At 51.5% G+C, this 27471-nt stretch overlaps 1 protein-coding gene across 4 annotated transcripts; it reads left to right on the top strand.

Annotated features, from left to right (window-relative positions):
* Positions 1 to 8148: 8148 nt before the first annotated feature.
* ACKR1 (atypical chemokine receptor 1 (Duffy blood group)) lies at positions 8149 to 25472 on the top strand. 4 transcript variants are annotated; one of them, XM_077840971.1, is made up of 3 exons: positions 8149 to 8345; positions 21470 to 21593; positions 21693 to 25472. In XM_077840971.1, exons 1-3 carry the CDS (start codon positions 8290 to 8292, stop codon positions 22617 to 22619), a joined length of 1107 nt encoding a protein of 368 aa, XP_077697097.1. In that variant the 5' UTR covers positions 8149 to 8289; the 3' UTR covers positions 22620 to 25472. The 4 variants fall into 4 exon arrangements, with proteins under 4 accessions (XP_077697097.1, XP_077697100.1, XP_077697101.1 ...); XM_077840975.1 differs by having other exon boundaries at positions 8300 to 8345; positions 21470 to 21543; XM_077840973.1 differs by lacking the exon at positions 8149 to 8345 and adding an exon at positions 12473 to 12501.
* Positions 25473 to 27471: the final 1999 nt, after the last annotated feature.

Raw genomic sequence — 27471 nt, 5'->3', positions numbered from 1 at the left:
CAGCTGGGCTTCGCCCCTCCCTTTTGGCAAGTAGTGTATCACGAATGTCAATATCTTGCCGCTGGGCTTCTTGCCAGTCAGCCGCATTGAGCATGGGCAAAGGAGATTGGTCTAATGCAATATAGTTCACTGAAGCAGAAGGCATGCATTCAGGGGGCAGGCCCAAAGCTTCTGCAACACATCCCTGAAAGCCCTCACGGGCCTCTGGCTCTCGGCGACTTACACTGCAAATAGCTCTCACTCCATCTGTGGGTATCACAGCAACTTCTGGAGCCTGCGGACGCCTGGACAATGCATCTGCATCTACATTGCTTCTCCCTGATCGGTACTGAATGCTGAACTCATAGCTAGCCAAGGCAGCCACCCATCTCTGCCCTGTAGCATCCAGCTTAGCACTTGTTAACACATAAGTCAGTGGATTGTTGTCTGTCCACACCTGGAACTGAGCACCATACAAGTAGTCTCGAAATTTCTCAGTGATGGCCCATTTCAAGGCCAAAAATTCCAGCTTGTGGGTGGGATAGCGAGTTTCACTATCAGACAATCCTCGGCTGGCAAAGGCTACAGGTTTACATTTGCCTTCCACTTCCTGGTACAGGACTGCTCCCAGACCCTCCAAACTGGCATCAGTATGCAGGATAAATGGTTTGCTTGGGTCAGCAAAAACTAGGACTGGAGCATGAGTTAGGCAAGTAATGATTTCTCGAAAAGCCCTTTCACATCTCTCATCCCACCGTGGCCCAAATGGTGCAAAGGGGCCATTGTGTCTCTGCACAGGAGGCTTTGGGGACCTCCCCTTATTCTTGGACTTAGATTTGTTCTTGCTGGACTGATGTCCCCTGGTAAGATCATTCAGAGGCTTTACAATCGTAGCATAGTTTTTCACAAATCTGCGGTAGTAGCCACTAAATCCAAGAAAGGTCTTGAGTTCTCTGTAGTTACTTGGACGTGGCCATGTAGTGAGTGCTTCTATTTTATCAGGATCAGTACTCACACCTTCTTGGGACACAATGTGACCCACATACTTCACTGAGGTTCTGCAGAACTGGCATTTGTCAATTGAAAGCTTCAGACCATAATCCTCCAACCTATCAAGCACTTTAAGAAGTCTTTCTTCATGCTCCTCTAAGGTTCTTCCAAACACAATCAGGTCATCCAAATAAACTAACACTTGCAGTAAATTCATGTCTCCCACAACTTTCTCCATGAGACGTTGAAAGGTGGCAGGTGCTCCAGAAATCCCTTGGGGCATGCGTTCGAACTGATAAAACCCTAATGGGCAGATGAAGGCTGTCTTCTCCTTATCTTCTTCTCCCAGAGGGATCTGGTAGTATCCACTTCGAAGATCCAACACAGAGAACCACTGGCTTCCCAGCAAACAGTCTAAGGCATCTTGCACTCGAGGCATAGTGTACTGGTCGACCACAGTACGGCTGTTTAGGGTGCGGTAGTCAATACACATCCGGATTTTCCCATTCTTTTTGCGGACTACCACAATGGGTGAGGCGTATGGGCTACGGGACTCTGTAATGATGCCATTCGCAGCCAGCTCCTGAAGATGATGTCGCACATCTTCCATCTCAGAGAGAGCAATCTTCCTAGATCTCTCCCTGAAAGGTCGAGAGTCATGTAGTCTGATATTGTGCTCTACTCCTTTTGCACATCCCACATCCCACTCATGCAGTGAGAACACCTTGGATCTTTCACAAAGTTTCTTCCTCAGGCGATCTTTCCAGTCCTCGGACACTGGTGAATCTCCAAAGTCAAACTTTGCTGGGTCTATTGTCGGAACTTGAGTTTCACACTGGGGTTTTACAATCGACTCAGGCTCAAAGAGGTCTGCTATCTTTTGTCCTTGCTTCACAACAACATCACGACTCGTTTCATTAGCAATCAGTATAGTCACCCTTTCCTGGGCTTCAGCAGGTAGGGTTATGACTCCACTGGGGACCAACACTCCTTCAGGGAGCTCTCCTCCCATCGGCTGCTCTATCATTGCTAATGTCCCTTTACTGCCTTTCAGACAGGTACTCATGACAAGCACTTCTTGCTCCGTCCTTGCAGGCACTACTAAGGGGGTTGTGCCCGCGTACTTCAGTGCCCCAAGCGGTAGCTCAGATGTGTCCCTTTTAGCGCTCTCAATTTTCCTATAGGCTTCAGCACAAAGCGTATGGATCATCAGGGTATTCAGGTATTGGTCCCCAGCCCGCCTTCTGCAGTAATCCGCGAGTACCTTGAAGAGACTGGAGTTGGTCCCTATCAGCACAGACACATCAGAAGTCCCTTTAGGGTCAGGGCATATTAAGGCAGCTGTGTCTACCTCTTCTCTTACCCCAGCAACCTCCTCTGGGAATTCCAGGTGCACTATGACATACCCTTGATAGGGGTATTCATCCATGCTGAGGCCACACAGGCCAAGGCCAGTCAGTGGCTGTATAGGCAGGTGCCTAAGCATCTGTTGGTAGAATGACTGAAATATAATAGTCACTTGAGATCCAGTGTCAAGCACTGCTTTACACTCCACCCCTTCAATCCTCACCGTGACCTCTGCTCGAGGCCCTATCAGTCCTGCAGGGATCCCAGCTGGACAGTCTTTTCTGGGGGAATCTTCAAATCCTGCAGACCTGGGGGGTCCCCGTCCCCAGACCCTCTGGCAGCTACCGGATCTCTCCCAACTGATCCTCAGCTTTCCATACACTAAGGAGGGGTTTTCTTCATTACGGCACTTGGCAGCACTGTGTCCATCCTGACCACATCGGTAGCAGAAGAATTGACCTTTTCCCCTTCGCCTGGGGGGGATGGTGGCTCTAAGTGCGGGCTTCTCAATTGCCACAGTTTGAGGCTTCTTATTCCTGGAAGTCTTAACTCGGTCAACGGTACTTTGCAGCTCAGCTATCCGTTCCGTCAGGACCTGCATTTGTTGGGCAAGTTCCTCTCTGGTGCTCACCATCAGTACACTGGCCGTTTGCAGTGGTGTTGTGCTGCCTGGCTCCGATGTTTGGGCTTCCCAAAACTCACTGGCAGCCTGCCTTTCTTCCTCCACTCGGACCTCTTTTATCAGCTGGGAGTAACTTGGGGGATGTTCCCGTCGTTCTCTTAGCTGGAGATGAAGTAGAATCGGGTTCTGATACTGAGTTCCTCTTACAACTTGAGCCAGTCTGGTCTGATCCATCTGCTCAGCAGTCACTGCTCCCCTCATGACAGCTCTCTGAAGCAGTCTCTCCAGTCTCTGTATGTAGGCTGAAGCCTTCTCGCCCTTTTGTTGTCGGGAATTAAGGAACTTACAGTAGCTGTCTTCAGGGCCCTCTACGCTCCCAAAGTTGTGTTCAAGGGCCTCTAGGCAGTCCTTCACACTGACCCCAGGGTCAATGAGCTTCAGGGTGCGAATCACATCTAATGCTGGGCCGCCAAGGCTCTCTATAAGGCATCTTCGCTTTTCTGCATCTGGTACGGCCCACTCTTGCAGCATTTCAGTGGTATGCTCTAACCAGGGTTCAAACTCCTCCTCCCCAGCAAATAATCTTAACTTACGACAAGAGTCTGACTCAGCATGGGGCAGCACAACCTTTTCCAATATTTGCCCCAGAGCTTTTGTCCAATCATCAGCCGAGGCTGCAGCCCCTGAGCTAGAAGCTGCTGAGCCAGGGCCCAACAAACCTGACATATTAGCCATTATACAAACAGTAATTTCCTCAAAATATAAGCACAAACAAAACAAAAAAAAATATAAATTGTTTCCCAATGTAGTGGATCACTCAACAGGTGCTTGCGAGGGGTACTGACCCAGGCTATCCCGGACGAGCCCCCAAAAATGTAACCCTTCTGCCCGTCAGAGTTGGCAGCAACAAGGGCCGGGTTCAATATCTAGGGGATCCATTCCAATAACACAATGCAAACCGGCTCGAGCCCCCACCCAGTGACCTGGGACAAATATATACCACCCCCGCTGGGCGCCTCCAAGAGGCAATACTTCCCCTCTCGCAAGCACATAGCCTGAGTGTAGCAAAAGCCTTTTAATAACAGAGAGAAACAATGTGGCATTATGTTGGGGAAACACCACCAACAGGATTCATAACACAACCCATGAGCAAAAAAAAACCCACCCCAGGCAAATTGGGGCATGCCCTTTTCCCTTTGGTTCTTGAGTCCAGCAACCCCAAATCACCCAAAGTCCCAAAAGTCCAATGCCCCAAAAGTCTCTGTCCCTGGTCAGGGCAGCCCCAGAGTTCGAAAGTTTATCTGCGGAGCTTTACCTCCCAACCTGGGTGGAAATGGGACGGGGATAAGAGGCACCTTACATGATCTGAAGCTGACCGCCCCATAGCTCCATAGCGGCGCTCCGCTCCGCCAGCTGCCCCACAAACTCCTTCGCTCCGCTGCGCTCCGCTCCGCCAGCCGCCCCACAAACTCCTTCGCTCCGCTGCGCTCCGCTCCGCCAGCCGCCCCACGAACTCCTTCGCTCCGCTGCGCTCCGCTCCACCAGCTGCCCCACGAACTCCTTCGCTCAGCTCCACGACCCACAAGCAGCTCCTGCCATCCACACACTGCTCCGCGTTGAACTGCTTCACCAGCCGTGCCGCAAACTGCTCCACAATATATCTTCAGGCTCCCCCACTACTTAACACAACACTCAGTGATTTCAGCTCTTAGGTGAATTCAGCTTGTAGTAGGGGAGCCCCAGTGCTGGTGCACTGTCAGCCCAAAGTGAGCTCAGCAGCCTATAACTAGACTTCTAATGAAATCAAAATTAGCTCTGATATTCCACAGTGGAGAGAGGAGGAAGTGCAATTAGCATGTAAGGCCCTCACCAAGGGGCCCATGCCACCAAGTATTAATACTTGTCCCCAGCCTCTCTCTATTCACACAGTTTTGGAACCCATGACCCTTGCCTAGCGAGTGCTACTTAGTTGATGGTGAATCCCTCCATCATAACGAAAGGCCACGTACAGTTCCAAGCACAGTTCCCATAATCAGGGTAATAACAATTTATTCTTCCTGCCCCAATAACAGAGACGCTGGGGATCCCACAGCAGCCAAAGTGACCATTTGAGCAGCTATGGTCTCATTCTAGGCGTGGTGGGTGTGCCTATGCAAATGACATCGGCCCCTGAAGTTCTTTTCCACAACTTGCCACACCTCACCACCAGATGTCAGGGTGGAGCTCATCCTGACACTGCTTACAGACAGTTCTGTCGCACCACAGATTTATTCATAAAGCAGCCCACCCCTCCCCTATGTTAGTTCAAATCCTCTTTCTCTATTATGCATGCACTTCTACCCCCTTATTGTAGATAACTTTTAGCAAATCATAATGCTTCACTAACTTTCTTATCAGTATGGGTGTCAACCAGGAGACGAGGCATTAAGAACAGACATAACACAAAAACAAGGAGTGGAACACAGCACCTCCGTATCTCAACAAGACAGCTCCCCGAACATCTGGTACAAAAATGCAGGAATGCAGGCCTCCCCTTTTTTCTTACTCTCTGCAACTTAAACAAGTATTCTTTTATTCTATTTATCTCGTTCAGGGACTTTCCCAGCAACCTTTATTGGCCTGACTTTGGTTCGGTTGGCATAACTGCTTCATATTTAATTTTTCTCACCTAACACACTGTTAGTGCATGTGCTAGAGGTGGATCCTGTGTGTCTAAAGCATCCAACCCTGAGGATTCCACATGATGGGATTCCTCTTGTTTCTGTTTTAGTTTTAAAAAGCTGGAAAATTACCTACAAAATACGTGAGCAGGATGTTAAGTTTGCGAAGTCAAGCACTCAAAAGTCAGGAAATGCCAATGCACAGTTGCCCATGAAATCTTAGCGCTACCCCTTTGAGTGTCTGCATTAAGTCACAGTCTTTATAATCACATGCTATTTTTTCCATAGAACTCCTGCCTCATTCAGTGCACAGGATGGACAGTGAGTGAGAGAGGGAACTGTCTGAAGAAAAAGACATCTCTTGTGGTTAAATTTCTGGATTGGGGCCCAAGCTAGCTGGATTCTGTCCCTGGCTTTGCTGCAGAATCCCTGCACAATACTGGAAAAGACCTTTTCTTAATGCAGACGCACACAGGGGCAGAATTCAGGTGACATGAGCAGCCTTAATTCTGGCATTTCCTGATTTCTGAGGGCTTTAAATGGTAACCGTAATGGTTCTTTTATCACCGTTGTTATATGTCATGTGTAATAGTTAGGGTGAGCTGTTTGATAGGTAGTTATTGTTTGGGCTATTGCCTAGTTGCTGCTTTTCCACTGCACATGTTGCAATATTATGCTGATGACTGGGAATTAACAATTCAGCTTTTTACAAACAGGTTTACTTGTTCTGTGAGTAGTTCACAATAAGAGTCACTCATTCCGATAAGTGCTAACTGGTGAATTATTTAGTATTCTCTGGTAATTAAAGAATAAGTCATTTAATTTATTTAATAAAATTATTGCAAAATAACACAGTTGCTTAGTGTGTAATTACTAAATACTACAGCATTTTATCCACGAAACAGCCGCATTCTTTTTCCACCCCTCAGAAATTTGAAGGCTAATTCCAAGTCATTACTTTTGGTGGCGCCCAGAGCCCTTTCGGAGGCTTTGGTAGGCTCATAAGTGGGGTGAGTTAGTGGAGGAACCACACCCTCCTCTTTGCCCGCTAGGGAGATTACACCCCATCAGTGTACGGTGGGGTGGGGGGAATCTGAGCCTAGATCTGTGTCATTTTGAAGCTATTTGATAAATCTCAAGATCTATTTACTGGCTCTTGCTAATCTCTAGGGAGCAGGAAGCCATCACTTTATTCAATGTCAGTAAAAGAGTACAGACGCAGCGAAGGGTAATGATTCCTGGAGATCTGCTGGATCCTAAGGGATCCACAGGGGGCCCTGGCCCTGCTGTAATCCCACAGTGGCTCTACCTTTGGTGGGCTCCCTCCAGACCACAGCAGCCCTCAGGGATTCCCGCAGGGGTGGGGAACAACACAGAAAAGGTCACTGACTTGGGTATTTGTTCCCTTCCTGAGTAACAGCTGTGAGGATGGGCAACAGGCACCTGCTTCTTGGCCCTACCCCTGGCCAACACAGCCCTCACCCCCCTGCCCCAAATGGACCATGCACTGCACTGAGCACAGTCTGTGCGTAGCTCAGCACAGAGGGGGAGAGATATAGGAAGATTCCCCTCCAGGAGCTTACAAAGGGGAGGGACATCCGGTGACTGAACCTGTCTTGCTCTAGCCTGGGAGAAAAGCCAAGGAGATGCTGAGCTCTCCAGGGTATAGCTGCAGAAAATCAGTGCTAGGATCCCGAGCCTAGGGGCTGCTGAATAGCTTGGGTGCTCCAGCTAAATCCAGAAAGCAACTATCGACAGACACTGCCCAGCCAGGTTACTGAGGAGCTGACCAGCAATGGGATGAAGAGGGGCCTATGCCTTTATGTCTCCTGTTTGATTATAAGGATGATGAAGGCCTGAGAGTTTGTCTTTTTGACATGAGAAATGCAAATCTGATCTGCCCAGGCACATAAGAGATAGCAGCAGAGTGGGGAAGGGAGATGTAGTCAGACTGTCTGACACACTTTGGGTTGAGTTTGCTTTTATAGATGCCTGTGTAACTCAAATGCCTAATCCACACTTGGAAAAAGGAGGTCTGAGTTAAAAATCCAAACCCTGCCCCCCACCCCCTTTAAGTAACAGGGAGAAAAAGCTCCTGATACACAGGTAAGCCCAGCCATGAGTCCTCCAGCTGAACCAGGGGATCCAAGGATCACTAGTTCTGACATTTCTAAGGTAAGAAGCAATCGAACAAGCCAGAGAGGTGAGGGTGATGGTGGAATGGGAGGGCCGTGAGACTGGGAGGAGCAGGGAAGGACAGGTGCCCACACCATGCAGGCCAGTGAACTGGACCCCGAAGGATGCCATGTGGGGTTGGCTACAATCTGGCTGTAGGTTGGTGCTACGTGTAGTCTGAGATATGGAGTCAGTCGGGTCAGGTCTCTGGCATGCTTCTGTATCAGGGCCTGGAACATGTATATGAAGCATTCAGACAGGAAGCCTGGAAAAGAGAGGCATTCCTTGGCACTGGGGACCCTGTCAGGATATCCAGTACATTGGTCCCCTCCAGGAGTGTTTCCTGCCCAGAGGGCTCCAGGAACTTACTGGCAGCCCTGCCTCCTCCTGTTTCCTTCACTCTCGGGGTTTTACAGGAGCAGAAAGTTTGTTTTTGGTGTCCCAGCTCTTATCTTGTAACAGCAGCCTGTCCCCTCCCCTTGGAGAGACAGACAGAGGCAGAGAGAGCTCTCCTGTATGAGCCACAATTCGCACAGCACGCGGACACCATGGGGAACTGCATCATCATTGTGGTGAGTCCAGGGGCTCCTTTGCCTACCTCCACTGTCCTCCTAAAATAGATTCGCTCCCATAGTAAAGGTGAGGGGCTGAGAGTAAAGGCAGAGTGTGAAGTGGTGCAGGTGTAACCCACACAACTTCTGGGTGTGGTGTTCTGTCCCATCTAGTGGCACCAAGACCACTTAGAGAGTGAGTTAAATGGGTCTGCTCTACAGCCTTAGCTAACAGCCAGGTGGCTTTTAGCTCATGTGGTAGAGGCTCATGCACTAAGGCTAGCTTCAGAGGTCCCCAGTTTGATCCCACCCGCTGATGACCAGGGTCTGTCGGCATTACACAGGCACCTGCTGGGTTAACGCTCCTCACTCCTGAGTACAGCTGGTCAGGGCTTTCTGACAAAACAGGTTTTCACTGGAAAATGGTGAGTTGTGGAAACGGAGACTTTCCTTGGGAATGTCTTGGCATCTGTGAAACTGCCCAGGAAGGTTTCTCAGCTCCAGAATAAAATTTCTGGTCAAAGCCAGACAGGGCCTTGTCCCAGTTGCTGACAGCCCAGTGCTTCGGGCACTCCCCAGGCCCACATCTGAACCTGGGCTATAGGACCTCTCTCCAGCGTGGCTATCTGCACTGTTCTGCTTAGTCGGAGTAATTAAGTCAGGTCAGATCCTGGGGTTAGGGTACTGAGGGGAGCCCCAGATTCAAGGCCCTGCACCAAGCCAGGCAATGCTGGGATGTGATCCCAGGTCTCCAGCAGAGCAGCTGAACCTCTGGACTATTGGATATTTGAATGCTGCTCTCGCTCGCTCTCTGGTTTTTCCAGGAAAACATTGACAGGGCTTGATGTCCAGCTGATGTGGAATGGGGAAAAAATTAACTCTTGAAAACTTCCATGGGATGGGAAAGCATTTCCCCCCTCAGCTCTCCTCCTGCCTCCCCCTCCACCTGCCAGTGCCAGGGGAGAGACGCCCTGTACCTATGATTTGTGACGGGGGCTTTCCGCTCCCTGCTCCAAGTGGGACAAAGACCCAAACCAAGGAGCACGCCAGCTCTCCCTGCAGGAAGGGGAAGGTACTGCAGGATTCCTTCCTGGGGAAAGTAGCTCTAGAATCTCCTCTGCAAGAGTCATTATTTCTGATGGCAATTTCCTCCAATAAAGTGAGGAGACTCTGAGCTTGGGGGGAATGCAGGTGAGACAAAAATGAGTGACATCTCTCCAAACAGGGGACACTGGAGAGGGATGCTCCCTGCTTCCCTGGGCTTCCCATGCGTCTCAATCCCAATCCCCAGCCATCCCAGTCCTGGGCCACTCCTAAGTCATCAGGAGTGGATTCCATGGGGATGAACACCAACAATGACAGCCTGGGAGTGGTGCTGTTTATCCAGAGGCGTCATTCCCCCTCTTCCCATCCAGCACAGGAGCTCGGGGGGTTGCAGTATCATTTGTACTTGCAAACTGAACCCAGACAGCTGGCTGGTACACAGATCACAGATCCCCCAGCTCCTGCCTGATCCCCTTGTCAGTGAGTGGTCATCATGTGGGGCAGACTGGCTCTTGTCTGCAGCACTAGAGCTGGAAGCTGCTATCACCAGCTTGAGAGCTGTGCCCAGCATGGCTGGCTGGCTGGTATCATGGCTGCATGAGCCATGGCATCTGTGAAGCATCCAGCATCAAGCCTGCCTGGCAGCTTGGCTGCAGCCTTGTCCTGGGGCCCTAAGCCAGGCACTGACCATGATTTACGACCTTTGCCCCAGGAAAATGGCTTTGTAAAAATGATGATCAGAGCATTAGCTCTGAAAACACGACTTCCTGATGCTGCTGCTCCTGCGCCCTGGGGGGCAGGCAGAGGGGACAGCTGGGCATAGGACTGGGTGCTTCCCATGAAAGAACATGTGCCTAGGCCCACACCCCATCTCCAGGGCTGGCTTTGGTTCTCCCCTCTCGCCTGGATGCCAGCGGGGCCCCAGTGTCACAGGCTGGACAGCTCTGCCCCCTGGGGCCAAGCATGGCAAACAAGCCCCAGAGAGCCAGCCTGCTCTTCCCCAGGGTCCCTCCTTCCCCACCAGCTGCAGCTCCAGCCGATTCTCACTGGCATTTCCTCCACCCTGTTATTATTCTCCCCTGTCTCTTAGCTGGTCCTGCCTTGCTTTCCTCTCTGGTCCCACATTACCCGAGTCTCTGCTGAGCCTCCCCCATCTGTTCCTGACCCCTAGGCTTCCCTGGCTGTTCCCCACATTCTCATTCTGCCCCACTTTACCCCTCCCCAGCCACCAGAGTCCCCCCCAACCCTTCCCTTCCCCCTAAGCTAGGTTCACTGGGGGAAGGAGACCAAAGCTCTGAGGTAACACATTCCAGTGTTTCCCCACCCTCCTAGTGAAATAGTGTTTCCTAATATCCAACCTAGACCGCCCCCACTGCAACTTGAGACCATTACTTCTTGTTCTGTCATCTGCCATTCTTGAGAAGAGTCTAGCTCAGGGGTGGGCAAACTACAGCCCGTGGGCCACATCCGGCGCATCAGACCATTTAATCCAGCCCTCAGCTCCTGCCAGGGAGTGGGGTCGGGGGCTTGCCCTGCTCCCACGCTCCAGCCAGGGAGCGGGATCGGGGGCTTGCCCTGCTCTGCGCGGCTCCCAGGAAGCAGCTGGCATGATCACCCTCCGGCTCCTATGTAGTACGCGCAGGTGCAGCCAGGTGGCTCTACACGTTGCCCCGTCTGCAAGCGCTGCCCCCACGGCCAATGGGAGCTGCAAGGGTGGTGCCTGTAGACGGGGCAGCGCACAGAGCCACCTGGCTGTGCCTTGCAGCCAGAGGGGGACATGCCTCCGGGAGCTACCTGCGGTAAGCGCTGCCCGGACCCTGCACCCCTGATCCCGCGCCCCAATCCCCTGCCACAGCCCTGAACCACCTCCCACCCTCTGAACCCCTCGATCTCAGCCCAGAGCCCCCTCCTGATCTCACCCAACCCCATGCCCCAACAGCCTGCCCCATCCCTGATCCCCCTCCTGCCCTCTGAACCCATTGGTCCCAGCCCAGAGCACTCTCCTGCACCCCAAACCCCTGATCCCCAGCCCCACCCCAGAGCCTGCACCCCCAGCCAGACCCCTCACACCCCTCTGCCATACCCCAACCCCCTGCACCAGCCCTGATCCCCCTCCCACCCTCCAAGCCCCTCAGTCCCAGCCTGGAGCCCCCTCCTTCTCCCCAAACCCCTCATCCCCAGCCCCACCCCAGAGCCTTCACCCTCGTACACGCTAACCCAGAGCCACCTCCTGCACCCTGAACTCCTAATTTCTGGCCCCATCCCATAGCCAGCACCCTCAGCTGGAGCCCTCACCCCCTCCCGCACCCCTACTCCCAATTTTGTGAGCATTCATGGCCCGCCATACAATTTCCATACCCCGATGTGGCCCTCAGGCTAAAAAGTTTGCCCCAGCCTGGCCTAGCTCCATCCTCTTTGGAACCCCCCTTCAGGTAGTTGAAGGCTTCTATCAAATCCCCCCTCACTCTTCTCTTCTGCAGACTAAAAAACACAGTTCCCTCAGCCTCTCCTTGTAAGTAATGTGCTCCAGCCCCCTAATCATTTTTGTTGCCCTCCGCTGGACTTGCTCCAATTTGTCCACATCCTTTACAGTGGGGGGCCCAAAACTGGACACAGTACTCCAGATGTGGCCTCCCCAGTGCCGAATAGAGGGGAATAATCACTTCCCTCGATCTGCTAGCAAAGTTCCTACTAATGCAGCCCAATATGTCCTTAGCCTTCTTGGCAACAAGGGCACACTGCTGACTCATATCCAGCTTCTCATCCACTGTAATCCCCAGGTCCTTTTCTGCAGAACTGCTGCTTAGCCAGTCGGTCCCCAGCCTGAAGCAGTGAAAGGGATTCTTCCGTCCTAAGTTCAGGACTCTGCTCTTGTCCTTGTTGAACCTCATCAGATTTCTTTTAGCCCAATCCTACAATTTGTCTAGGTCACTCTGGACCCTATCCCTACCCTCCAGTAGATCTACCTCTCCCCCTAGCTTAGTGTAAACTTGCTGAGGATCTTTCCAGGTATCGAAGTTGGCTGACTGGTTTATAATTCCCCTGATCGTCTGTTCCCCTTTTTAAACATAGGTACTATGTTTGCCCTTCTCTAGTCCCCTGGACCCCACCTGTCCTCCATGAGCTCTGCAAGGTAACTGCTAATGGTTCTGAGATTTCTTCAGCTAGTTTGTCATTTAATTTCATCAGGCCCTGAATACATCCAGTTTATCACAATATTCTTTAACCTGTTCTTGCCCTGTTTTAGCTTATGTTCCTTCCCCCTTCTTGTTAACAGTAGTCCTGTTGCATATCTGGTCACCATTAATCTTTTTAATGAAGCCTGAAAAAAAATTGGCATAAAACACCCCAGCTTTCTTGCTGTCCTCAGTTATTAGCTTTCTTTCCCTGCTAAGTAGAGCACCTCCGCTTTCTTTCATCTTTCTCTAGCTCCTACTGTAGTCAAAGAGGGCCTGTGTTCCTGGGTGCCCCTTACACCTGGGCCTGCTGCGTCTCTGGGCCTCCCTTACACCTGAACCCCCCAGCCCCTGGACCCCCCCTTACATATGGGCCTGTTGCATCCCTGAGCCCCCCAATAACACCTGGGCCCCCCTCATCCCTGGGCCACCCTTGCACCTGGGTCCCCTTCACCCTGGGCCTGCCTTGTCCCTGGGCCCCCCTTGAATCTAGGCTCCCCTTTCACCTGTGCTTGCCTTGTCCCTCTCCCCCCACCTCCCCTTGCTCCTGGTCCCTCACTCTCTCCCTCATTGTGGCCTCCTCTGCTGAGAAACAGGAAGCCAAGGGGAAGACTGAGGCCTGGATCCCACACAGAGCAGGCAGATCACTAGCCCTCAGTCAGGCCACCAGACTGGGCCCGTGATCCCCCAACAGTCGGGTGCAACGCCAGCGCAGAAGGGCTGTTTTCGGGAATGTCCCGTTCCAGTCTGGACTTGTTTGAAGGACTTTTGGTGGTGAGATCCCTGCCCTGGGCTCTCTAACACTCTGTATCCAGAGACACTCCAAACAGCCAAACCCAGACCCAATTCTGTGGGACCCGCGGCTGCCCTGCTCCCCACAGTGCCAGGCATTGCTGGCCCCCCATGCTTCACTGCCAAGCTGTTCTGTTCCTATCTCAAACAGCCTCAGCCCCAGTCTGAGGGGCGAGGCCCATAAGGGAGGGGAATCTGCCTCTTGGATTTCCCCACTGTCCGTTGGGCTGAGCCCAGCAACCGGCTAAGGAGGGTTCACTTTGTGCTGGGAAATGAGGCCAGTTGTTCCCACTGTGGATGATGAGAGGGGCCCTGCCAGGCCATTGTTCTTGTCTTGTGTCACAGGTCATAAATCACAGGCCAATTAGGGAGAGGCAAGGGAAACTCCTGATTGTATGGCTGCCTTCCTGCCTGCAGCCAGTTCTGCCGCAGCAGCTGGCCCTGTTAGGGTGGAGAGACCTGAGGAACTGGGTGGAGGAGGTGACTCCAGCTCCATGTCTAAGCATTAACTTTGTGAGGTACCCAGAGAGCACTACACTGGCGATTTGTGCTCTAAGGAAATGGAGTCTCCTAGCCACACTCCATGACTGTCCACACAGCCTGCGCTGCTGGAAGCCAGTTTGCTCCTAGGTCCAAATTCCAACAGCACCATCTACACGACGGTTTCACTCTCTACAGTTAAAAATCTTTCCAAAAACTAAGAAAATTATCGAACAAAAACTCTGTGATGATGAAGTTAAAGTTCTAGACAAACATCTGTTAAGTGAAAACACTGCTCGTCATGCTTTGCAGTTACAGTAACACAAATTGGTGTTGAATGAGGGTTAAAAAACAAACTTTGCTGCCCCACTCAGTTGGTGATTAGCTGGGCTCTAAGGTGCTGTAGAGACCGGTGTCAATGATTGTCCATCACTGACTCGAGGATGTTCCAGCTCATGTCACAAAACATCTGCTCAATGAAAGAGCCCCAGTTGCTGCCTGACAGAGCTCAGCTTGCAATGGGATGTTAGGAAAAGGCCACTTCTAGGCCTTATTTCCTATGCGCAATGAAAGGGGTTTATAGCTGTTACCTCCAGCTCGAGTGTAGCCAAGAGACACCTTTTCCTCACCCAGCATCAGACGCCAGGTGATCACTGCTTGTTTCATGGTGTTTGTCTGCCCCTCCTTCCCTCACACCACCTTCCCCCTCTCCTGGACTGTGCCAGCAGGTGAGCGCCCAAGCCCAGCCCTGCCTAGCCTGCCTCACACATAATGAATGTTACACTCAGATAACACACTTGCTTAAGACATAGTGATGGTTGTGTAACCCTTCTGCCTGTCAGAGTTGGCAGCAACAAGGGCCAAGTTCAGTATCTAGGGGTTCCATTCCAATAACACAATGCAAAACAGGCTCGAGCCCCCACCCGGTGACCTGGGACAAATATACACCAGCCCCGCTGGGCGCCTCCAAGAGGCAATACTTCCCCTCTCGCAAGCACATAGTCTGAGTGTAGCAAAAAGCCTTTTAATAACAGAGAGAAACAATGTGGCATTATTTTGGGGAAACACCACCAACAGGATTCATAACACAACCCATGAGCAAAACCCACCCCAAGCAAATTGGGGCATGTCCTTTCCCTTTGGTTCTTGAGTACAGCAATCCAAAATCACCCAAAGTCCCAAAAGTCCAACGACCCCAAAGTCTCTGTCCTTGGTCAGGGCAGCCCCAGAGTTCAAAAATTTATCTGCAGAGTTTTACCTCCCAACCTCGGTGAAGATTGGGGGGGGGGGGTGTTAAGGGGCACCTTACGTGGTCCAAAGCTGATGTCCCACCTCTCCATGGGGCTCCGCTCCGCCAGCCGCTCCGCTCACCATCCCTCAAACTGCTCTGCTCCACCAGCCGCTCCACTCCGCTTGCCATTCCACAAACTGAAATGCTCTGCCAGTCGCTCCGCTCGCTGTCCTGCAAACTGCTCTACCATATAGCTTCAGGCTCCCCCACTACTTAACACAACACTCAGTGATCTCAGCTCTTAATAAGTTTAGCTCTTTTGTGATTTCAGCTTGTAGTAGGGGAGCCTCAGCACTGGTGTACCATTAGCCCAAGGTGAATTCAGCTCAGTAGCCTCCTAATGGAATCAAAATTAGCTCTGATATTCCACAGTGGAGAGAAGCAGAAGCACAATTAGCATATAGGGCCCATACCACCAAGCATTAATACCTGTCCCCAACCTCTCTCAATTCACAGAGTTTTGGAACCCATGTCCCTTGCCTAGCAAGTGCTACTTAGTTGATGGCGAGTCCCTCCAGCATAACAAAAGGCCAAGTACAGTTCCACTGTCCTTGATTCCCATAATCAGGGTAATAATAATTTATTCTTCCTGCCCCAATAACAGAGACACTGAGGATTCCACAACAGCCAAAGTGACCATTTGGGCGGCAATGGCCTCATTCTAGGCAGGGTGGGTGTGCCTATGCAAATGAGATCGACCCCTGAAGTTCTTTTCCACAACTTGCCACACCTCACCACCAGATGTCAGGGTGGAGCTCATCCTGACTCTGCTTACAGTTGTAAATAAGCTCCATTAATTCTAAGCATCCTGGCTACGAGACAGTGGTTGTAATAATAAATGTTAGCAAGGCAGCTTCATCTCAGTCACAGCTATAATTCTGCCCGGGGCCCAGCCTGGCCTCTGCCCACAAAACAGCAGCCTTCTCCTGAACCCACCAGCCTTTCCAGCATGGGCCATGAGCCCCCTGTCCCAAACACATAGAGCCCATGGCCCATCCTCCAGCTCAGCCTCTCATTAGGGGCACAAATGTCTTGCCTTAGACCAGAGACTCAACCCTCCCCCCTCATCCCAGCTCCCCAGCATGGCCCAGTGGCTACAACATCTCACACTCTTCTTCATGTACAGCCCAGAAGCCCCACCCTCTGCTCTGACCACAGAGACCTCTCCCACTCCTCCACCCTCCTTAAACAGCCTGGAGACCTCCACACTGCCCTTCCCTAGTCCTTCCTGATGGGAGTCCAGATACAGGCCCTTGGCCATCTCTCCCCAGCCCATTCCACACTTCTCCAGAGGCTGATGTTCAGAGGTGAGATGCAAGGAGCTGTGACGTAGACTCCCTGGCCCTCAGCTCCGCACTGTGGCACTGGACAGGTGTAACTGAGGGCAGAACTAGGGTTACCAGATAGCAAGTATGAAGAATCAGGACAGGGGTCAGGAGCAGTAACAGGGTCCTATATAAAACAAAGCTCCTTATATCCAGACATCTGGTCACCCTACGCAGAAAACAGCTCCTCACATTGACTCAGGCACCATCCAACCTCCTTACCAAGGAGAAAGGGGGACTCAGCTGGGGTGGGTTACAATGCAAGCTGGTTAGATTGAGAGAGCCATGGTCAGAGGTGATGTGGAAGCAGAGGGGCATGGGAGTGGAGGCTAGGAGTTGGGGTGATGTGCTGAAGGGGCTGAGAGAAAGGGTAAATTACATCAGACTGGATTTGTCTTTGAACTTGGCCCTGTACCTACATGTGGTCTAGATGGGACACTGCTTATTCGCACAGCTGGGTGTTACCAAAAACCGCAGTCCAAAAGCATGACACCACGGTAATTAATCGAACAGGAGGTACTAGGATGTGTGACTGCACCTTTCAAGCCAGGACTGCCCACATCCACACAAACACAATTACTTTGTGTGAATATTGCAGGAGAACATTGAATGCAAAGGCAACTATAAACAGCCAATAAACCTGGCTCCTAGTGGTTTATGCCTTGCTGTCACTGCAGACAGATGTTTTTGAATGTGGGATCCATGTATGCAGCCAGGGGAAAAGTGTCTGTGGAAACGGGGAATGGAAAAGGTCAGCCAGGCAGGAAACTGAAGACCTGGGAGCAGACCAGTGGACTGGCACAAAAGCCAGCGCGAAGGACACACTGAGAGGACAGGGATTTGTGACCTTTTGGAGTCCAAAAGGAACCAGAAACAGAAGCTGTGTGAGAGTGAGACAAATATAAGGACTTCCCCCTGGCAGGGCAGTCTGTGAGAGTCCTAAAGTGATGGAGCTGCAGGGCCAGGTGGGACATTTCAGGGGGCCCATGGGGGCTCCTTCAGGCAGGCCCCCCAAGCGATGCGCCTTCTTACAGAGAAACGTCTCGCTATGAAACAACCCTATATTTGTGTCTGAGCAGGACAGCCAGGTAGATGGGGCATAACTGAGGAGGCACCAGGAATCGAACTCCACCCCATAGCAGCTGGAATCAGACTCTCGTAGGGTTGCCAATTCCACAGAGCAGGAAGTCACCAGACAAACCCTGACAAGTTGCTAGATATAGCTGTTTAAGCACTCAAAAGGAGTCAAAAATGTCACTAAACAAAATGTCCAGAGAATTCAACAAAGAATCATATATATATGCGCCCAAGTGAGTATAGTCACAAAATCATTCACAGGCAGCTTGATAGTTTTAATAAAATCCATTCCATGCTCTTCTTACTACATCTGCTGCACACCAAATCAATGTCATTATGTCTCAGTTGAGCATGTCCTCGGAAGGAATTGCATTCCAGGACTTCTTGGGCTGAGATCACAGTAATCTGCAGGCGAGGAAAAGAAGTTTGTGGAGGCTAATTGAATACTTTGCTAAAGCCAGGCGCACTTTGGAGAGAGCAGCACATTAGCCCGGGCTTGTTTTTACCCAAATGTTCTTTCTCGCTGCTCCATAGTAGGTAGCACAGCCTGTGATGCAGGGAAAGATGGGTAATGAAGCAGGCTGGGCGGGCGAGGCAGGTTAGCCAGTGAGGAGAGGAGCATGGATGGAAGGTGGGGTGGGATGAGACAGGTCCATGTGCCCCAATGGGAATTCTCCAGGAATGAAGCCCTTATTACAGGATCAAAGGTGGAGCTAGCTTGATTTTGGCTCCCTTTTACTCCTTCCCCTGGCTTGGCCGGGGGTTAGCTGCCCAACTATTTTCAGAAATCAAACCCTGGAAGCGGAGGGATTGGGAAGGGGTCCAGCTAGCAGATTTTTGTTTTTAAATCTATTTTCTTGGCTCCCTGCAGCACCGAGCTCCGGTGAAGCCCTCTTCCCCTCAGCTCTGGGCTCTCCCTTTCACTAACCTGTTGTGATTTAGTTGGGGATTGGTCCTGCTTTGAGCAGGGGGTTGGACTAGATGACCTCCTGAGGTCTCTTCCAACCCTGATATTCTATGATTCTATGACTCTGAAAGTAAACAAAAATCTGCTAGCCAGACCCCTTTCCAATCCCCCCCAGCTGGGCAGTTAAGGCCAGCCAGGGGAAGGAGTAAAGGAGAGCCGAAATCAAGCTAGCTCCACCTTTGATCCTGTAGTAAGGGCTTTGTTCCTGGAGGCACGGTGACCCCCATCCCCTTGGGGCACATGGCCCTGTCTCATCCCACCCCACCTTCCATCCGTACTCCTCTCCTCACTGGCTAACCTGCCTCGCCCACCCAGCCCGCTTCATTACCCATCTTTCCCTGCATCACAGGCTGTGCTACCTACTATGGAGCAGCGAGAAAGAACATTTGGGTAAAAACGAGCCCGGGCTAATGTGCTGCTCTCTCCAAAGTGCGCCTGGCTTTAGCAAAGTATTCAATTAGCCTCCACAAACTTCTTTTCCTCGCCTGCAGAATACTGTGATCTCAGCCCAAGAAGCCCTGGAATGCAATTCCTTCTGAGGACATGCTCAATTGAGACATAATGACATTGATTTGGTGTGCAGCAGAATGTAGTAAGAAGAGCATGGAATGGATTTTATTAACACTACTGAGCTGCTTGTGAATGATTTTGTAACTATACATATTGGTGACTTTCTCTGAATGTCACAGTAATTGGCAGCGAAAGTCGCTAGATTTGTCACTGGTCACTTTGACACTTATTTTATCACTAGGGAAACCAAAAAGTTGCTAAATCTACTGACAAAGTAGCTAAGCTGGCACCACTGAGATGTGACAAATGGGTGTGAGGAGGCTCCCTCTGAGCCATCAGTGCAGAACTTGGTCAGAGACTAAGACATAGGAGTGCAGCCTTTAAAACTCCTTGTCCAAACACAATGGCACAACCAGAAGGTTCCACAGGCTGGATTGTGCAACACTTGTCACTCACAGGTATGAACAGAGTGCTGGCCAGCAGCAGGAAGTGTTGCACAATCTAGGCCTATGTCTATGCCATCAACAACCTGCTCAATGGAGCAGAGATTTCCAGGATGGAGCAGGGATCTCCATGGCGCGCCTTGTAAAGTAGAGTTTGTTGGGAATATTCTGGTGCAATGATTTTCTGAGAAAAATATGCAATTTCCACAACAATTGAAATTCTCTGCAGGAAAATTTTGATTGTACTGAAAAATTTAAATTTTCTGTCAAATAAACTGAAATGCTCATTGCAGGTTATTTCGAGCCAAATCGGAACGTTTCACTGGTTTAAATGGCCATTATACCATTTCCCACTGTCACGTTGCCTTATGGGTAGGCCCTACCAAATTCACAGCCATGAAAAACGCGTCACAGACTGTGGAATCTGGTCTTTTGTGTGATTTCACTGGAGACACCAGCGTTTCTCAAATTGGGGGTCCTGATCAAAAGAGAGTTGCAGGCAGATCATAAGGTTATTTTAGAGGGGGTCGCAGTATTGCCACCCTTACTTCTGCACTGCCTTCAGAGCTGGGCAGCCAGAGAGTGGCAGCTGTTGGCCGGGTGCCCAGCTCTGAAGGCAGCTCTGCCACCAGCAGCAGCACAGAAGTAAGGGTAGCAGAACCGCAAACCCCCCTACAATAACCTTGCAACCCCCCACTCCCACAACTCCTTTTTGGGTCAGAACCCCTATAATTACAACACTGTGGAATTTCAGATTTAAATAGCTGAAATAATGAAATTTAAGATTTTTTATATCCTATGACCATGAAATTGACCAAAACGAACCCTGAATTTGGTAGGGCCCTACTTATGGGAGATGTAGTCCTGACTCCCATTCTCTTCTATGAGCCAGACTCCCTGGAGGACTACCTTGCTCATAAGGCAATCTGACTGAGCTGCATGGTACATCATGGGAATCTCATGATTCAGGTTGCATTCCAGGAATGTAGTTGGGTCAAGGGAGAACAGCAGTATCAGGCTGCTGAACTCAACTCCCATAATGCAATGTGTCACTATGGGAAAATGCAGATTAATGTTGCAATGAAGCATTTTGATTTCAGGAATATTGAACTGTTTCATTTTGACTGTATATGCTGAAATAAAACATTGCCACATTTTGGAACTGAAATTCTTCAGAATGTCTGTTCCATGGGAAAAATTAATTATTTTTGCCTCGTTTGAGGATATGGGGAATGTAGGGATGTTGGAATTTTCCAGGGGATGGAAATTCCAAATTTTGCTCACACATGCATTTCATACCAACCCCTGGTCCTTGTGCCACAGTAGTTCCTGCCCCTTTCCCTAAAGTGGGCCTGGAGGTGGAAGGGCCTGGTACTGCAGCGGTAAGCAGAGCCATCACCCCAGCAAAAGGCACCACCCAACTCCATCAGCACAAGAGTTCATTGGGGGGACAACACTACCCAGGGCCCACAGCCACATGGCCCAATAAACTCTGAATCTGGGGTGAGAAACAGTAATCCCTACTCAACTCCCATGCTGGCCTCATGTGGTGTCCCAAGAATCATCATAAAATCATAGAATCATAGAATATCAGGGTTGGAAGGGACCTCAGGAGGTCATCTAGTCCAACCCCCTGCTCAAAAGCAGGACCAATCCCCAATAAAATCATCCCAGCCAGGGCTTTGTCAAGCCTGACCTTAAAAACTTCTAAGGAAGGAGATTCCACCACCTCCCTAGGTAACGCATTCCAGTGTTTCACCACCCTCCTAGTGAAAAAGTTTTTCCTAATATCCAACCTAAACCTCCCCCACTGCAACTTGAGACCATTACGCCTTGTCCTGTCCTCTTCTACCACTGAGAATAGTCTAGAACCATCCTCTCTGGAACCACCTCTCAGGTAGTTGAAAGCAGCTATCAAATCCCCCCTCATTCTTCTCTTCTGCAGACTAAACAATCCCAGTTCCCTCAGCCTCTCCTCATAAGTCATGTGTTCCAGACCCCTAATCATTTTTGTTGCCCTTCCCTGATGCCTCCTTCCAGCACCCGGCGTGTAAACCCTGCTACCCACAGAGCTGCCTGGAGTCCAGAGAACCACATCCTCCAGTACCCAACAGGTGAATTCCTGGGACTTGCTGGTGGCCAAAGAATGCACCCCCATCACCCAGTGAGTGAACCCCTGGAGCACACAGAGCAGCCCAATGGTCAAGGAATGCCGGCCCGGGTGGGGCACAGGGCTGAACTACCTGATGTTTCTCTTTTCCAGGCCAGCCACCTGGAACTGAACATGAGCAGCTACAGCTTTGAGGACATGATGGTGAATTACTCCTATGACTCTGAACTGACTTATGACACCCTGGCCTCTGCGCCCTGCCATAGTGGCTACTGTTCATTCTTTCGCAGTTATGCCTTCAACTTCCTGGCTGTAGTCTGTGCCTTAGGTCTGCTGAGTAACCTGGCCCTGGTGGTGGCCTTGGCCAACTGCCGGAATCTTTGGAGCTGGCCCCCTGGCAGAGCCTCCCTGTTCCAGCTGACGCTTGGCACCACCATCTTCACAGCCATGCTGCCATTTTTTGCTGCCGGCATCAGCCAAGGATGGGTCATTGGTGACGGGCTCTGCAAGGTGGCGTACATGCTGTGGCATGGGAGCCTCTTCGCTGAGGGGCTGCTGGTGGCTGCCGGCGCAGGCAGTGCCATGTGGGGCAAATGGGTTCCCAGCCGGCACCACTGGTGCATGGCCGTGGCTCTCTGGGTGGCAGCTGTCCTCCTGGCAGTGCCAGCTGCCTTGCTGAGTGGAACGGAGGGGCACCCGCAGTTGCTCTGTATCATGAGGGACAGCGCCTGGTGGTACCTGGCCCATGTCACATCCTGCCTGGCTGTTTTCATGCTGCTCCCTGCTGCACTGGGCGTGGCCAAGGCAGTGCTGACATGGCGCAGGAGTGGCTGGCACCTGCGGGTTGGGGTGACGTGTCTGTTCTTCCTTCTCTGGGTGCCGTACGGGACAGCCCTGCTCCTGGACTTACTGGTGAGGAGGCAGCTTCTCTACACCAGCTGCCATTTCCAGGAGTTTCTTGACTTCTTCCTGGGGCTGTCAGAGGGCCTCGGCATTCTGCACTGCTGCCTCGGGCCCCTGCTGCTTCTCGGGGCAGGGCTGTATCACCAAAGGATGCATGCTGACCCAGGCCCCCCCTGAATGCCAGCACAACATGTGCCAGGGCTCAGTATTGCCGACCCCAAATGTTCAAAAAGCACGAGTCAGGCTCACCAAAAATCATGAGATTGGCTTTAAAATCCTGCGATTCTGTAAAAATAATATTGGGGCACTTTTTATTTGCCTTCTGCTTTTCGAGCCTTTAGTGCTGCTTTCTCTATAGCCACAAAGGCCAGAAACAGACTTTTTCTTTAAGAGTAAAGGCTGAAGTCACCACATCTCCACTTGGCTCCAGGAGCTGGGGCTTTCAGGAAAACAATAATTATCATGCATGAGACTCATGACAAACTCATGAGAGTTGGCAACACAGGGGGCAGCATCATGACCTCCAGCTCATGCTCTGCATGGCCATGTAGGCACCCATGCTGAAGTGCCTGAGCTCGACTTGCCATTCCTGGCACTTTCTGTCATCATTTCCACCCAGGCAGAGCGGCTGCATCCCACTTCCCACCAGTGGAAATGACAACACAAGGTGCCGGGGGGCAAGGGGGAAGTCAGACCCCCATATCTCTGCCCCGGGGCTGTGGAAGCAGCATTCACAGCCATGGGACTGAGTTGACCAAGCTCCCTTGTTCACCTGAGCTTCCTGCCACCAACTGAAGCAGGAGAAGGTGGGTAAGGTATCATCTTTAATTGGACCAACTTCTGCTGGTGAGAGAGACAAGCTCTTGAGCTGCACGGAGCTCTGAGAACCTGTCCCAGACCTGGACTCTGCAGCTCGAAAGCTTGGCTCTCACCAACAGATGTTGGTCCAGTCAAAGATGTTACCTGACCCACCTTGTCTATGTCATATCCTGAGACCAACATGGCTGCAACAACCTGCAGGCGATGGACGGGACCTCTTCACTGCAGAGTTAACTCAAGTTATAACAGGAGCGCTGCCTCTTGTTCCCCTCCCATCCTCACACAAACCCCTCACTCAAGTGTGCTGTTTTAACTGGAGCTGGCTGGGCCATCGGGGGTACAGGCGACAGCTCGGGCAAACACAACTTGTCAGCAGCTAACACAACCACTCTCGTGTGGATGAAGGCCAGCTCCACTCGAGTGCTACTAGTCCTCCAGCACCTTCCTACAATTCCCCTGTGGGCCCAGCAAGGACAGACAAGTTCTCCCCTAGTTCACTGGGAAAGAATCCACAGAGCAGCAGCTCACAGCAGCGCTAAGAACCAGGGGATGTGCCCCCAGGAGCCATAGCACCTCACAGGAGCACCAATGTGGACACAGCAGCGGGAGGGTTACTGCACAGTGGGGCTGCTCTCTCATGAGCTGGGCTGACTCGAGAGGAGTCACCAGAGCATAGGGAGCTCAAGTTAACTGTGCCCTGAAGACAAACCCTGAATCTCAACCTGTCCAAAACAGAGCACTTAATCTGTCCCCCAAGCTCTCCGAGCACCCTGCTCTCTTGGTCCCCTGCCATCACCATCACGCCCGTAACCTGGACATTTCCTTTGACTCGTCCCTCTCTCTAGACATCCATGCTGTGTCTGGATCATATCCCTCCTTCCAGCCAGGCATGTCTAAGACCCAGCCTGTCCTTTGGCCACACAGCTGTGTCTCTGGCCCATGCCTTCATCATCTCTCACCTTCATGACCACATCCTTCTCCTCCTCTCTGGCCTTGACAAACCCCATCTTCCCCCTTAAACCCTTTCAAAAAACTACTGACAGATCATTGCCTGGCTCATTGCGCTCAGCAGGTCACCCTCCTGTGCCTCCCTATGCTGGCCCCACCTCCTCCACGGCACTGAACACAAACGACACATCAGCCCTTCCCAGCTATGGCCTGCCCAACTAACTCATCTTTTAGATGGTACTGAGCCATCGCCCTTCCCCCCTGTTAATGATGCAGCCTTCAGCACCCATCAGTCAGCTCATCCCAGAAGCACCTTCTCACTACCTCCCCCGCCTGCCCTTATGCTGGGGACAAGCAAAACCACAATGTTCTCAGACTGAAACCTCTCCAAGCCCCACCTAGGTCTGCTGTCTAGGAAAGGCTGGACGGTAGCTGGGTGGCTGCTGGGCTGTGACTGCTGCACAGTCCCTGTTCGCTGTGCTCCCAGAGCTGTCTGTGTAACCTCTGTGATGCTCTGTACCTCGGGGGAACATCCAGCATCCCCATGTTCAACCTTATAATATGATTGTGAGGTATCCAATGCAAAGTTTGTCATGTCAGGTGTCTTCGGAAGGCTCACGATGTACTGAGCATTGATGTTATAGTAATTAATGTTATAGTAATGTTATAGGTTATAATTTCATGTTTATAGTTATGAGGCTGAAAATGTACCCTCACGGCTTAAAGCAAACCCAGGGAAAAACTCTCCAAGACCAGAGGGGCAGTTCACACCTCATCAAGGCATGTATGGGACAAACCCAGCCCAGCCTCATAGGAACAAAGGACGTTGGCCTAGGCAGCAACAAAAGGATCTGTTGGACTCTCGAGTGAGTCACCCCCCTTCCTTTGGTCAGTTTGGGACTGCGATGAGGTAATGCTCACCTGACTCTGAAGGGGGGGGGGGGGGGGCAAAGCCAAGTGGGAAGAAAGAACATGATAAAAGGGAGAGACATTTGCTATGCTCTCTCTCTCTTCCACCTACACCTACAGACACCACCACCACCCAGCGACTGAAGCGCTGATCAAAGGGAAGAGCCTGGCTGAAGGGCAACCAGCCAGCCTGTGGTGAAAAGCATTTAAGTTTGTAAGGGCCCTGAAAATGTTCAAATCAGCTTAGAATGAGTTTTGCTTTTATTTCCTTTGACCAAATCTGACTTGTTATGCTTTGACTTATAATCACTTAAAATCTATCTTTATAGTTAATAAATCTGTTTTTTTATCTTACCTGAAGCAGTGTGTTTGGTTTGAAGCACGTCAGAGACTCCCCTTGGGAGAAGAAGCTTGGTACATATCAATTTCTTTGTTAAATTGATGAACTCATATAAGCTTGTAACGTCCAGTAGGCATAACTGGACACTGCAAGACAGAGGTTTCTAGGTTTGTGTCTGGGACCAGAGGTATTGGCTAGTGTAATTCAGTTGCACAATCCAAGGAGCAGCTTACATGTCAGAGGCTGTGCGTGAACAGCCCAGGAGTGGGGGTTCTCACAGCAGAGCAGGGTAAGGCTGGCTCCCAGAGTCAAGGATTGGAGTGACCTAGCAGATCACTGGTCCAGACAATACCAGAGGGGAACATCACAGCCTCCCTCGTCTCTTGTCACATACATCAACTGTAAGCTCTTTGGGGCAGACCATGATGTGCATAGTACCTAGCACAATGAGGCCTCCATTCCTAACTGCGCCTCTAGGTGCTTCTGCCATTCAAACAATAAATAATAATCTATTCCTGGTTCTGGCAGGGAAGTGTTGTCTAGTGGTTTCCAACAGGGTAGCCAAGTACACAGTTACGGCAAATGCCTTCTGAATGGCAGCGAGTCTGGGGCTTGGATTTGTTGTATTCCTGACCAAGGGTCTATGTCCAATTCTGCCAGAGGGTACGGGCTCTGTAAAAATGTTGCCTCCCTCATGGAGAGGGCTCCGAGGCCTTGCTCAGTTGTGGAATGCACAGAGATCCTCTCAGCAACCAGTAGGTCTCCAGACTCCCAGCTCAGTGCATCTTCCCCTGAGCCCCCAGGTGCTGAGCAGTGGAGGTGCTCTCCCCAGATATGTGGGGGAAGGAGGGAGGGCAGTGAGTGTTAGGGAGGAAGGGCGGGGTGAAGGGGTTAGGGTGGGAGGTGAGAGGACAGAGTGGAAGGGGTCCAGTGGGGCAGACAGACAGGGAGAGGGAACAGGGGTGTAGGAGAGAGAGGAGCTATGGAACCAGGAACCGCAACCCAGGGCTGACAATGGCAAAGCTGCGTGAGCACAATGTGGGATGTGGATAAGGAATGAGGTGGGGAAGGGAAAGAGGGAACTTACCCTGCTGGGAGCCCCATTGGGGTGCAGCCTCATGGGGCTGTGGGGAAGGGTCTAAGAGTACAATGCCCCCCCCAGGGTGAGATCTCATAGGGCTGGAGGGGGGGTCTACGTGTACAATGGACCACCTCCCCCATGTCCCTGCCCCTCACTGGTCTGTGCAGAGAGCAGAGGTCACAAGCTGTGGGTATGAGGGGCTTCTCCCCCAGGGGGTGACATTCCCTGCCCCCACAGGCTGGCCCTGTCCTAAAGCTCCCATTTCTTGGGCTGCTTAGGGCACTATGACTGGCTGGTTAAAGAAGTACCCCCCGCCCCCACAGTCCCTGAGAATGCGCGAGGGCTTCCTGTGGATGGGCACGCACCACGGGGGGCTGCTCACTGGCCAGCCCACCACACTAAACTGCAGCCCCTCTGCAAAGCCAGACCCCTCTGTAGTTCACACCACGGCCATCTGCCCAATGCCTGCCTGCAGGCAGCCGTACAACCACAACTCCATCTGTGTGCCGGCAGCCATCTCCCTGGGGGCGGAGACAGGAGGCAACACTCCAGCATGGGGAAGGCATACCAGAATCTGCAGCCCCTCATCCGGGTTAAGGTCCCAGCTTCCCCCCCACCCCTAGTCTTAGCATAACCCAATGGCCAACCCCTGACCTCAGGGATCAGGGGCTGGGGAGCACCCAATTCACGGGTCACCCAGCGTGGCTGACCCCAAGCATTCAAAAACCATGAGTCAATCAGACAATCTCCAAAATGAGAGATATTAATACATAACCAGCCAAAGGCGGACTCTTTGCCTTCTGGCATCAGAGCTGTTACAGGTCCTATTTTCCAGATTTTTCCAAAAACAGGAAGGCTAGAAACTTATCGTTTTTTGTAATGAAAGTGGATGATGGTATCACAGGACTCCAGCAGCTGGGTCTTTGAGAAAC

The sequence above is a fragment of the Eretmochelys imbricata genome, chromosome 24, assembly GCF_965152235.1.
Source record: "Eretmochelys imbricata isolate rEreImb1 chromosome 24, rEreImb1.hap1, whole genome shotgun sequence".
Classification (NCBI taxonomy): domain Eukaryota; kingdom Metazoa; phylum Chordata; order Testudines; family Cheloniidae; genus Eretmochelys; species Eretmochelys imbricata.
This window is presented reverse-complemented; position numbering and strand designations above follow the sequence as displayed.

Coding starts and splice junctions, on each gene's coding strand:
- ACKR1 (XM_077840971.1), top strand. CDS start 8,290: ATGAGCCACAATTCGCACAGCACGCGGACACCATGGGGAACTGCATCA. Junction 8,346..21,469: donor GGAACTGCATCATCATTGTG/GTGAGTCCAGGG, acceptor GCCTCCTTCCAG/CACCCGGCGTGTAAACCCTG. Junction 21,594..21,692: donor GAATGCACCCCCATCACCCA/GTGAGTGAACCC, acceptor TCTCTTTTCCAG/GCCAGCCACCTGGAACTGAA.